The 13,266-nt window shown below is 40.7% G+C and overlaps 1 protein-coding gene across 1 annotated transcript in view; it reads left to right on the top strand.

Annotated features, from left to right (window-relative positions):
* The first annotated feature begins 9,476 nt into the window (after positions 1 to 9,476).
* Positions 9,477 to 13,266, top strand: part of SLC17A8 (solute carrier family 17 member 8) — a 42,188-nt gene continuing 38,398 nt past the window's right edge. The window contains exon 1 of the mRNA XM_006050112.4: positions 9,477 to 11,986. Within this exon, the coding sequence (XP_006050174.2) occupies positions 11,886 to 11,986 (101 nt within the window). The 5' untranslated portion in view covers positions 9,477 to 11,885. The remainder of the gene's footprint in view (positions 11,987 to 13,266) is intronic.

The raw sequence follows: 13,266 nt of genomic DNA, 5'->3' as shown, positions 1-13,266 counted from the left end.
TAAGGCGCACGGCCAAAAAATAAACTGGATGGTTTCTGGGGTAAAAACTGGCATAATTGAACTTAGTCTATAAACCACCAGAAGATGTCACTGTCTTCCAAATAATGGTCCATGACATTGGCTATTTTTCAGGTACAGATTTGAACACTCGCTGGGACAGATTGATGTCTAGCCTCTAGAACTGAATCTATGAGGAGGATAGGACCTCACAGAAAATACTTGTTGAAGGTGTGTAGGCTTGTTCCTTCGTGATTCTTAATGCCCTAGATACATGAGTCCTGTTCTTTACTTCATGTTTTGAGGTTAACTGGACACTCTGGATTTCATTTGTGCTTTCAAGAAAACTTAAGGTGGTGAAAAATCCTCCAAAATATCCTCTCTGATCTTGACTTCCTCTCACATTTTCAGGTTTCATTTTTATTATTATGCAAATGCATTCATCAAATTTTCCATGTTCTATCTGGGACACCATCTAAGATATCCTTGAATCTTTTCTAACTCAATTTTCATGGTGTGTAAAGCAAAACTGGAACATACTTCCCATACTGTAATAATACTGGATGAAATGAACCAGTATTTCCCGTTACTTAGATGCAGACATTTCAGACTGTCTGAGCCAATATATACCAATATATAATAGGAAGTAACACATTAAAGAAAAATAAATGATCTTTATAGCAAGAAAGTGAAAGCTGCTCAGTCATGTCCAACTGTTTGTGACACCATGGGCTATACAGTTCATGGAATTCTCCAGGCAAGAATACTGGAGTGGGTTGCCATTCCCTTCTCCAGGGGATCTTCCCAATCTAGGTATCTTCCCAATCTAGGGATCAAACCCGGGTCTCCCGCATTGCAGGTGGATTCTTTACCAGATAAGCCACAAGGGAAGCCCAAAGACAGGTTATATCCCTGGGTCAGGAAGATCTCCTGGAGGAGAGCAGGGCCTATAACAAGAGAACAGACTCAAAAATTGATCGCTGAGTGTCTTATGCCGGGGGCTATGGGAATGGGATTGTCCAGGATACAAGGGTTAATAATTTGTTAAAGGCAGTTAACGACAGCAACCAGATGAGTAGATGGGTATGAGTTCATCTTCAATTCTGCCCCAAACTACAAAAGAACTGAATACATCACTTGCCTTCTCCATGCCTGTTGGTTTCAACAGTAAAGTAGAATGGTCTGCCCAACCTATTTCTCTAGGTAGATATAAACTCAAAGGAACAGTGAATAATGAAGATAAAGAATTTCATAAATAAAAGAAATTTATATAAATTCTTTTATGAAAAATGCAAAATACTCAAATCATTTCATGCTGTGTAAAGACATCCTGTATTTCTGTATTTTTATTATTTGACTTTAAAGATTTCATTAATAGGAAAAATTTGGGAAATTCTTTCCATTAATTGTGAAAATTTTAAATTTTCATTAATTGGGGGAAAATATTTAAGCAGTTACATTGATGAACTGAAAATAGAACTTGATAGGTTTCTATTCCATGTATGCAGGCTTATGTTTGCAAAGAATTTTAGAGACATTTATTTAATAATGGCATAAAATTATGTTCCTACTAGGAATATAGAGACAAATAAATTGAATTCCAGCTCACAGTGAACTGAAATGTAATGAGACTAACAATGCTTTACTGTGGACTGGAAACAGTGCTGTATAATAAAATCAGTGCATTTGTAATCAACTGTTTTCAATCCTGGCTCCACCAAAAAACTTTGTAACCAAAAACTATGTGACTATGTAACTTCTTGAGTTTGCGCCTCAGTTTCCTGATAGATTTCAGTTTCAGCTCAGTTGTGTCCTACTCTTTGTGACCCCATGAACCGCACGCAGCATGCCAGGCCTCCCTGTCCATCACCAACTCCCGGAGTCCACCCAAACCCATGTCCATTGAGTTGGTGATGCCATCCCACCATCTCATCCTCTGTCATCCCCTTCTCCTCCTGCCCTCAATCTTTCTCAGCATCAGGGGCTTTTCCAGTGACTTAGCTCTTCCCATCAGGTGGCCAAAGTATTGGAGTTTCAGCTTCAACATCAGTCCTACCAATGAACACCCAGGACTGATCTCCTTTAGGATGGACTGGTTGGATCTCCTTGCAGTCCAAGGGGCTCTCAAGAGTCTTCTCCATCACCACAGTTCAAAAGCATAAATTTTTCTGCACTCAGCTTTCTTTATAGTCCAACTGTCACATCCATACACGACCACTGGAAAAACCATAGCCTTGACTAGACGGACCTTTGTTCGCAAAGTAATGTCTCTGCTTTTGAATATGCTATCTAGGTTGGTCATAACTTTCCTTCCAAGGAGTAAGAGTCTTTTAATTTCATGGCTGCAATCACCATCTGCAGTGATTTTGGAGCCCAGAAAAATAAAGTCTGACACTGTCTCTACTGTTTCCCCATCTATTTCCCATGAAGTGATGGGACCAGATGCCATGATTTTCATTTTCTGAATGTTGAGCTTTCAGCCAACTTTTTCACTCTCTTCTTTCACTTTCATCAAGAGGCTCTTTAGTTCTTATTCACTTTCTGCCATAAGGGTGGTGTCATCTGCATATCTGAGGTTATTGATAATTCTCCTGGCAATCTTGATTCCAGCTTGTGCTTCCTCCAGCCCAGCATTTCTCATGATATACTCTGCATATAAGTTAAATAAGTAGGGTGACAATAAACAGACTTGACGTACTCCTTTTCCTATTTGGAACCAGTCTGTTGTTACATGGAGATAATAACTGGTCATTCTACTTTGTCATTTCTAGTTTTTCATTCTCCTTTTTGAGAATGAAATGAGATCAGGAAATTCAAGTCAGCAATGACTTGAAATGAGGAAGCATTGACTGCAGAATGAGATCATTGTTCCCAATGGGCATGGGTTTGAGCAAACTCCAGGAAATAGTGAAGGGGTAGGGAAGCCTAGTGTGCTGCAGTCCATGACGTTGCTGAGTTGGACAGGACTGAGTGACTCAACAAAAGTCTCCCCCTTAGAAAAGGAGTCTTATCAGACTTGGGTGGCTGGTGGCACTCTTAATCCAGGGGCTGGTACATCAGTGTTTTATGTTAATTTCTCTTTATGTTACTGTTGGTTTGCCCTATTTTTTGATGGAACATTTTAGGGAAAGCAAACATTAATATATAACCTCAAAATTTTTTCTAAAATTTTTGCCCTTGCTATCACAAGCTTACCTATACATTCACCCCTTTATATCCCTGTGGGGGAGGGGTTCCAGCCCCCTACCCTTATCCCCTTCAGGATGCCAAAATCTTGGCAAGTCCAAATCTCTCAAGTCCCTTATTAGTCCTCTGTGTCCACAGATGCAGAATCCATAGATATGGAGGGCAGGCAGTAGTTCTGTGCTCAATGACTTTTTAAAGACACAAGGATTCTCAACACATCTTTCCTGAGTTGTTATGTTACAGTCTTTAGTACCCACAGTGGATTTATAGGATCACAGTGTACCGTGTATTGTACTGACACAAGCTCAGGAGATGGATTTAAGGACCTGCTCCCCAGTCTCCACGTTCTACTTGCCAGGCTACCTTGGGCAAAATTGCATCAGTTTCTTTATCTGCTTGTTATATAGGTGGTTGGGAGAATCAAATAAGATACTAGAAAGTGCTTTGTAAAACAGACTGTTAATAAAAGAATGTAAAAAATAGAGTGCAGTGAAAAAAATCAAGTTTTATATACATTCAGATTAGTACTAATGGTAGTTATCAACAATATACAAACTTTTAAAGGATGGGAGAAGTGTTGTTTAACAGAAAGTTTTATGTTGGTATCAGTATGTTATAGGGAGCAGAGGAGAGCAGTGTGGAACTGGGGTGTAGCATGAGGCCTGAAAAAGCTGCCATAGAATTCAGGAGAGAAGGAACCTCAGGAAGATTAATTTTCTTCATTACCTCTGTTTCTTTATAAAATTTCTTATCCTAAAAGGTGAATAATTTGGCCATTAGCTCTGAGCTGGGTTAAAATTTTCCACCTAACACTTTGATCTGATTTGATGAAATTATTTTCTTGAATACATATTATTTTCAAGTTGTTTGGGATTTGTTTACTTTTTAGGGGGAGGGAGGTCTAGGTAGATTGGAATGAAATGACTTCACTAACAACCAACTTAAGAGGCCCACTTTTTTCACTGTTGGGAGATTGGAGTCCTACCTAAAATAAAACTGAACAGTCAAGCTTGCCCTCATGGTGTTAAATACAGGCAGTATTAGCATTTCAGGATTTGGGTTTTATTTATTTATTTTAATATAAATTTATTTATTTTAATTGGAGGCTAATTACTTTACAACATTGTATTGGTTTTGCCATACATTGACATGAATCCGCCATGGGTGTACATGTGTTCCCCATCCTGAACCCCTCTCCCACCTCCCTCCCCATCCCATCCCTCTGGGTCATCCCAGTGCCCCAGCCCTGAGCACCCTGTATCATGTATCGAACCTGGACTGGCGATTTGTTTCACATATGATAATATACATGTTTCAATGCCATTCTCCCAAATCATCCCACCCTCGCCCTCTCCCACTGAGTCCAAAAGACTGTTCTATACATCTATGTCTCTTTTGCTGTCTCGCATACAGGGTTATTGTTACCATCTTTCTAAATTTGATTTGGGATTTGGGTTTTAAATAATTGATATAGGCAGGATTCTTTTTTTTCCTTTTTTTAAAAAAAAAAACTTTGGCCACACCCCATGGCATGTGGGACCATAGCTTCCCAAACAGACCCCCACCACATGCACTGGAAGGAGGCGTTTTAACCATTGGACCACCAGGGAAGTCCCTAATATAGTCAAGATTCTTCATCCATGAAGAGCAGGAACTGTCTTACCTAAAGTAAACTAAAAAGAGGACAATTGGTTACAAGGATGTGGATATTTCAGAAACCAGAGAGTAGAAGGGACAGCTGGGTCTAGACAGACAGGAACTGGAAGGCCATTAGAAACAGATACCCTTGCCCTGCTAAAGGTTCATTGTGTTTCATTCTTCTTACTGAGCCAGACGTGTGTTCTCTGCAGCTCCAGTCCATGATGTGAATATACTCCCTCTCCTACCCGCCCCCACCTCCCCCTCCGCCGCCCCGGCCAGGGTTCTGCAAGATAACTAGCAGTCTTACAATTCTAAAGTTAAACTACAGGAGAATTTGGCATCTGATTGGCTCAGCATGGTGCAGGTGCCCATCCTTGGTTCATCCAACAGTGGTCAGAGGAGACAAGAAACATCATAGCATATAAAGGATTTTGGGGGGCCTGTTGCCATAAAAGAGGAGGGAGATGGTAGTGGGAAGGAAGTTCCCTGAGAATGAGGAATTGCTATGATCTTGGCTAGAACCTCTAAAGATGTCCTGCTGCTGCTGCTGCTGCTGCTAAGTCGCTTCAGTCGTGTCCGACTCTGTGCGACCCCATAGACAGCAGCCCACTAGGCTCCTCTGTCCCTGGGATTCTCCAGGCAAGAACATTGGAGTGGGTTGCCATTTCCTTCTCCAATGCATGAAAGTGAAAAGATGTCCTAGTCAATCTTATTTTCTCAAAGGGAAGAGGCTGTTTCTGGATAGAATGACAGGAAGTCATCAAGTGCTTGTCAACAGCTGGATTTTTTTCCTAATGCATATTCAGTCTACATATTCCCAGCATAGACCAAAGCTCTAATTTCATGGCCCTTGGGTTTCTGCTCTACACATCATTTCCTCTATCTTTGTTTTATTTGATATTTTGAGATGGGGAGCACATGTTTTAATGTTCTTCTGTAAATTATATAAAGCTCACAATCACTGTTCCAACCTTGTTTTCAACCACATGGTGCACTCACCTGACCCTCAAACTATGCAGCTTTCCCCCAGGCACCATCTCTTTCCTGCAAGTCTTCTCTCCCACTTTGTTTTCTTTCATTTGCCTCACTCTTTCATCCCTGAAAGCATATACTATCATCCCCTCTTCAAGGACACCATCGTCCATTCCTTAGCAAGCTAATTTAGGTGTCCTTACCTCTGCTTTCATTGCCAGATGCATCATTCATTACACCATATGGACTTATTCACTTTCTGGATTGTTTCTTCAAGGGAAATATCACAGTGCAACCTACATCACCAGTGTCTCAAAAGGCGTATCACATACTAGGCCCTCAAGGGAGGGAACAAATGAATACAATGAGCCTCAGTTCTGCAAGTCTGGCTTTATATTTTCTTATCTCTATTATCAACAGATCTAATGTGGACGTTATTATCAACACTAGTGCACTAGTATAGAGTGCAAGCGTAGTACTAGTGTAGAGTACAGGCTCTAATGCCAGACTTCCTGTGTCCACAGCTGATCTCTGCCTAGTTTCCTAATTGTGTGAACTTCAGTTCAGTCGCTCAGTCCTGTCCAACTCTTTGTGACCCCATGAATTGCAGCACGCCAGGCCTCCCTGTCCATCACCATCTCCCAGAGTTCACCCAAACTCCTGTCTATCGAGTCGGTGATGCCATCCAGCCATCTCATCCTCTGTCTTCCCCTTCTCCTCCTGCCTTCAATATTTCCCAGCATCAGGGTCTTTTCCAATGAGTCAACTCTTCGCATGAGGTGGCCAAAGTATTGGAGTTTCAGCTTCAGCATCAGTCCTTCCAGTGAACACCCAGGACTGATCTCCTTTAGGATGGACTGGTTGGATCTCCTTGTAGTCCAAGGGACTTTCAAGAGTCTTCTCCAACACCACAGTTCAAAAGCATCAATTCTTCGGCACTCAACTTTTTTCACAGTCCAACTCTCACATCCATACATGACTACTGGAAAAACCATAGCCTTGACTAGACAGACCTTTGTTGGTAAAGTAATGTCTCTGCTTTTGAATATGCTATCTAGGTTGGCCATAACTTTCCTTCCAATGAGTAAGCGTCTTTTAATTTCATGGCTGCAATCACCATCTGCAGTGATTTTGGAGCCCAGAAAAATAAAGTCTGACACTGTTTCCACTGTTTCCCCATCTATTTCCTGTGAAGTGATGGGACCAGATGCCATGATTTTAGTTGAGCTTTAAGCCAGCTTTTTCACTCTCCTCTTTCACTTTCATCAAGAGGCTGTTTAGTTCCTCTTCATTTTCTGCCATAAGGGTGGTGTCACCTGCATATCTGAGGTTATTGGTATTTCTCCTGGCAATCTTGATTCCAGCTTGTGCTTCTTCCAGCCCAGCGTTTCTCATGATGTACTCTGCATATAAATTAAATAAGCAGGGTGACAATATACAGCCTTGACATACTCCTTTTCCTATTTGAAACCAGTCTGTTGTTCCATGTCCAGTTCTAACTGTTGCTTCCTGACCTGCATACAGGTTTCTCAAGAGGCAGGTCAGGTGGTCTGCTATTCCCATCTCTTGAAGAATTTTCCACAGTTTATTGTGATCCACACAGTTAAAGGCTTTGGCATAGTCAAAAAAGCAGAAATAGATGTTTTTCTGGAACTCTCTTCCTTTTTATCTCTGGTTCCTCTGCCTTTTCTAAAACCAACTTGAACATCTGGAAGTTCATGGTTCACATATTGCTGAAGCCTGGCTTGGAGAATTTTGAGCATTACTTTACTAGCGTGTGAGGTGAGTGCAATTGTGCGGTAGTTTGAGCATTCTTTGGCATTGCTTTTCTTTGGGATTGGAATGAAAACTGACCTTTTCCAGCCCTCTGGCCACTGCTGAGTTTGTGTGAACTTAAGTTGACTTAAAATCTCTGTGCCCCAGTTTCCTCATTTGTAGATGGTAAAATGAGAGTACTCACCTAAGAGAGTCATTCTGGGGATTAAATTAGCTAAATGTGTAGAGTCTGGCCCCTAGAGGGTGCTCCATAAGTGTTAGTTATTATCACCAACCATCTAAATCACCACCAAAAATCCTTTGCAGTTTCAGATGCGTTCCATGAGCAATACATTCTCCAGGAATGGTTAGTGCTCTTAATAGTCATTGACCCTTAAGAGAGATTCATATGGTCTTTGCCTATTGGTGCTTCCATTATGTGCTCTAAGAGATCAGTAACTGAGGGTATCTGGAGATTGACAAGAAGGTTAAAAGCTTCACCAGAGAATGACTTCTGTAGCAAGAGAGTGTGTTTATCATATTTTAGTTAGATTGTATTTGCTTTTGATGAATGAGTGAGTTTTCTGGAGACAGGGTGAAGACATATTGGTGGAGTAATTAGATATGTGATTTCCTGGAGTCTTAGCATTCTCAGCCTTGATGGGTTGTGGGTGGCAAATTTGGTGGCCTGAAAATACCTATCCTTTTCAGAGCACAAGGCTGGACAGGATTTTTTACAGAAACTGATAAGTGGGTTCTAAAATTCATATGGAATTATGAAAGAATAGGCAAAACAATTTTAAAGAACAAAGTTGGAAGGATTTCATTTCCCGATTTCAAAACTTACTCTATAAAACTATAGTCAACAGAGTATAAATTGTTAGGAGGATAGACACAGAGATCAAAAGAAGAGAACTGAGTCCAGAAATAATTTTTTTTAATATTTATGTTTCACTGATTTTTGACAGGGGTGCTAAGGCAATTCATTAGACAAAGAATAGCCTACTAATAACTGGAGATCCACATGGGAAGAGTTGAACATAGATGTTTACCTTATACCTGTGTATACCTGTGTAAAAATGAACTCAAAATGGATCGTAGACTTAAATGTAAGAGCTAAACAAGCAAACTTTTAGGGGAAAAAAATAGAAAATCTTTAAGACCTCAAGTTAGGCAAAGATTTCTTTCTTAGGTGTATGAAAAAGGCACAGTCTATGAATGAATGAACAAAGAAGTTTGCACTTTTAAGTACAGCATGAAGAAAATGAAAAGACAAGCAGTAGACCGGGAGAAAACATTTGCAAATCATATTATCTGATGAAGAATTTGTATTGAGAATATATACTCATACACCTCACTAATAAGGAAAAAATTCATTTTAAAAATGGACAAAATATTTAAATAGAAAATTTACCCAAAATGTATACACAGGACTAATGAGCACACGACAAGATGATCAATGTCATTAGTCATCGGGGAAATGCAAATTAAAATCACAATGATATGCCACTTCATACCCACTTGAAAGTCTAAAAAAGACAATCAATATTGGTGATAGTGTCAGAAATGGGACCCCTCATACATGCTGCTGCTGCTAAGTCGCTTCAGTTGTGTCCGACTCTGTGCGACCTCATAGACCCCATAGGCAGCCTACCAGGCCCTGCCGTCCCTGGGATTCTCCAGGCAAGAACACTGGAGTGGGTTGCCATTTCCTTCTCCAATACATGAAAGTGAAAAGGGAAAGTGAAGTCGCTCAGTCGTGTCCGACTCTTAGCGACCCCATGGACTGCAGCCTATCAGGCTCCTCCATCCATGGAATTTTCCAGGCAAGAGTACTGGAGTGGGGTGCCATTGCCTTCTCTGCTCATACATGCTACTGGGAATGTAAAATAGTGCTGTCACTTTGGAAAGTAATTTGGCAGTTTCTTAAAAACACGCTTACCACGCAATCCACCAATTCCAATCCTAGGTATTTCCCAAGAGAAATGAAAAGATTTGTCCAAAGAAAGATTTGCACACAGATGTCCTTAACAATTTTGTTCATAATAGCCAGAGATTAGAAGCAACTAAACGTCCATCAACTGGTCAATGGATAGATACAATGTGATATGCCCATGCAATAAACTATTTCACTGAAAGCAGTGAAGGAGGAACAAACTACTGATAAAGTTGTAACATGGGCAAATCTGAAAATCATCATATTAAATGGAAGATGTCAGACACAAGAGACAATATACTGTATGGTATAGTGTGTTGATTCCATTTATAGAAAATGTCTGTTAAAGGAAAATTTATAGAGACAGAAAGACTGATGGTTGCCTGGTGCAGTGTGAGGGATGGGAGACAAGGATTAATAGTGAGTATGAGGGTTCTCATTGGGATGATAGAAATGTTCTATCTGCTTTGTGCTTTATGGTGATGCTTGCACAACATGATAAATTTACTAGAAATCATTGATTGTCCACTTGAAATGGGTAAGGTATATGATATGCAAAATATATCTCAGTAAATTCAGAGGAGGTAATATGGGTTGGGGGGGATGGAAGGATGGAGGAGGAGAAAGAAAGAGGGAGGAGAGAGAGCATGAGAACAGGACTGCATGAAGTCAGGCTGTTTGAATCTGAAACCTAGCAAGCCCAAACCTATCTTAGCCTCAGTTTCCTGTCAGTGAGGTTGGGGAAAATAATAATTAGCTTATCCACAAAGTAGTGTTGGAAAGATTGTGATAATATGTAAACAATGCTTAACACAAAGTTTGGACCATAAAGACAGCAATATATATTAGCCATTATAATAATAATTATTATTATTGATGGTAGTATTTAACCTGCCTAGGATCCAGCTCATTTAGATCAACTTAATTCAAATCCTGGAGAAGGATTTGGACTGCAGCTGCAGAAGGCAGGGACTGATCTTGTGGAAATGACTCCGGGGGAGTCTGAGAGTCTAAAGCACAGGGTCGGTCAGTCCATTGCAAGTTGGGAGACTGGACCTCTGGAGCCTCACAGATGCAGGCTGTTTCTTCATGGCAGCAGCGTTCGTGGAGGGGTCATCCTGCTGCCATCAGTGTGGGAGCAACATGTGCTGTTTCTACTCCAGTCCAACAAGGATTTTTTCACTGCTTCATGCCAGATCCTGTTGGCTTGGAGGACAGTGGATTCGGGGGCACAGAGGAGGGACACCTAACCTTGTCTATGAGGGCTTCTAGAGGAAGTGATGTCTCTGTGAGACAAGAATACGTTGGCATTTCCCAGATGAAGGGTGAGGAGAGTTACCCAGGCAGAAGGCACAGCTTGAGTAAACCCCAGAAGTGATAGGGAGATTGCAGAATTCAGTGAAGTGCTGATAGAAAGAGCAGAGTGACAAGAAGCAGGGCTGGAGTCACACAGAGTGTCTTCTGTGCTGTGATAAAGAATTTAGGTTTATTCTGAAGACAATGAAGACCAGAGAAGAGCACTAAGCAGGTTCTAGGACTGGCTCAGTTACCTTCAGTTCGAGGGTCCCAATGGCACTTAACACGCTACACCCTAAGTGAGCCTGCTCTGTTGATCAGACAGATGCCCTCCTAGAGGCATATGGCTTGGGTTTTGCGTTTAGCCTCCTCAAGTACAAATGTTCCTCCAAGGACCACATCCGTACTGGTGTCTGATGCAAAAACTGCTTCAACTCTCCCAAGAGAGACATAAAAGGCCCTAATGCAGTGGCTGAGAGCCTGTCTTGGGGGCCAGACCTCAGAAAAGCAGAGGACTTGTGGGTGTTGAACACACTTCATCCTGGGTGCTTGCTCTGGCTGAGAGCCATTAATAAGCCCAGCGGCCAAGGGACAGGTATTGTGCCGGTTACTATGGCATCACCTTGGAAAGGATCCCTCAGTGAAAGCCACAGCTGAGCTGAGTGAGGCAGGAGGGGAATGTGGTCAGAAGCAGGAGGGGCTGGAGATAGGCTGCAGAGGCTTTCGCTGGTCGCAGGACACTTCGTGGGCTGGAGCCCCCTTTAGCTTCTCCAGCTGCAGCCCAGGGAGGGAGCCGGGCTGCACTCAGCCTGAGAGTGGCTGCCTGAGACAGCACCACAGGCTGCTGCTGAGCTAGGAGCTGAGAGGGGCTGAATTCCCAGTCACAGATCATCTGGCCTCTCCTGTTTGGGGGCGCGGGTGTTGTGTCTCATCTGGAAAGATCTGGGCTGGGTTTCATGCCTTTTTTATTTTAAATAGTCACCTCCCTGAGAACTGACTTCCAGGTGTTCATCGAGGAAAGCAGAGTGATCCCCATGCTGGAATGAAGGATGAGAGTTCCTGAGACTGACTGTTGAAGGCTTGGAGGTACCCCAGTATCACAATGCCTTTTAAAGCATTCAATACCTTCAAAGAAAAAATTTTGAAACCTGGAAAGGAGGGAATGAAGAACACTGTGGGAGATTCGTTGGGGATTTTACAAAGGTAAAGTCTGAATGCAAACTTTAGATTTATTTCAGAGTAGCTTCACATTGCTGATGGTGTTTGAAAGAATTTGTCTTATGTTTTTAAAGCTACATTTTAAAAAGGAGTGGGAGGGTCAGAATAAAGGGCTTCTGGAGCCACTTCCAGCTCCAACAGACTACACCTGGAGGAAAAGAAGATGCATCAAAAGGATAAGGTTAAATTAGGAAAACACCAAGACAAGCACTCCGTTTATGCAGCAAGATTAGCACTTATTGGACACAGTAATATTGAAAGTTGTGTGTTTGTCATTGAATTAGAAAATATTTGGGGATATACCACTTTATGTTAATTCAATAGTAACAACAAAACCAGGAACCACTTTGCATGGTTATGCTTTGAGTTGAAATAATTTTTAATAATTTTTCACTGCAGATGAAAATTAGGTATTTTCAAATTGTATAGCTTGTAATATAAACTGTATGAAGTGGTTCTTGATTGTGTAGTTTTCAAAGAGAAGGATTATTGCACAATAATATGAAGAAAGTAACTTTAAAAATTAGTATTTAAAGCAGAAAATCTTACATGATTAAATGGGAAAGTGTTAAGTGGTGTCCTTGAATTGAATGTTTTTGTCCAAACAAAAAAATAGATCTTTTTTTTAAAGTAAAATATATTATTATTGAAAGGAGAATTTGCTATAAATGAATGAATTGATGTGATATTTAATTTGTGGTTTTTAAAATAGACGTAGTAAATGCCCTCCTAGGTTTTATAAATGAATTAATAAGCCATCCTTATGTGCAAGGTAAAATGATTCTTTTAATTTCTCTGATGTAAATAAATGTGAAAATAACTGATAAAATTTTTATCATTATTTCTAATTATGATGAATGCAAATTTCCTTTGGCATCTGCTTTTAACTTTTCTATCTATGTTTTCTCATAAATTTAAAAACTAGCCCACAGATTCATTCCACTTCTTGTGTTTTATAATACACAGACTCCTGCCAGTGTTAATTTTTCCTCTGTATCCCTTTGGTGAGCTTAGCAAGAGAACTGTGTTGGGCACTTATTACTTTGGTAATTAAAAACAAAAAGTTTCAGTCAGAACTACACTGAATTATCATATATAAATGAAAACCTACCTCAGTGACAGCAGGATAAACTAGCTAAACACAGGAAATGATTATAATAACCTTTTCTTTTAAGAATGTTTTATTCTTCTGTTCAGCATTCCCAGGTAACATCTTTTTATGGTGGTGTTTCATTTGATTAAAAATGCACAAGGAAGCTCAGTGG

This window comes from Bubalus bubalis, chromosome 4 (assembly GCF_019923935.1).
Source record: "Bubalus bubalis isolate 160015118507 breed Murrah chromosome 4, NDDB_SH_1, whole genome shotgun sequence".
Lineage (NCBI taxonomy): Eukaryota > Metazoa > Chordata > Mammalia > Artiodactyla > Bovidae > Bubalus > Bubalus bubalis.
Note: the sequence above shows the minus strand (reverse complement) of the source record. Positions and strands in the feature narration are given on the sequence as shown.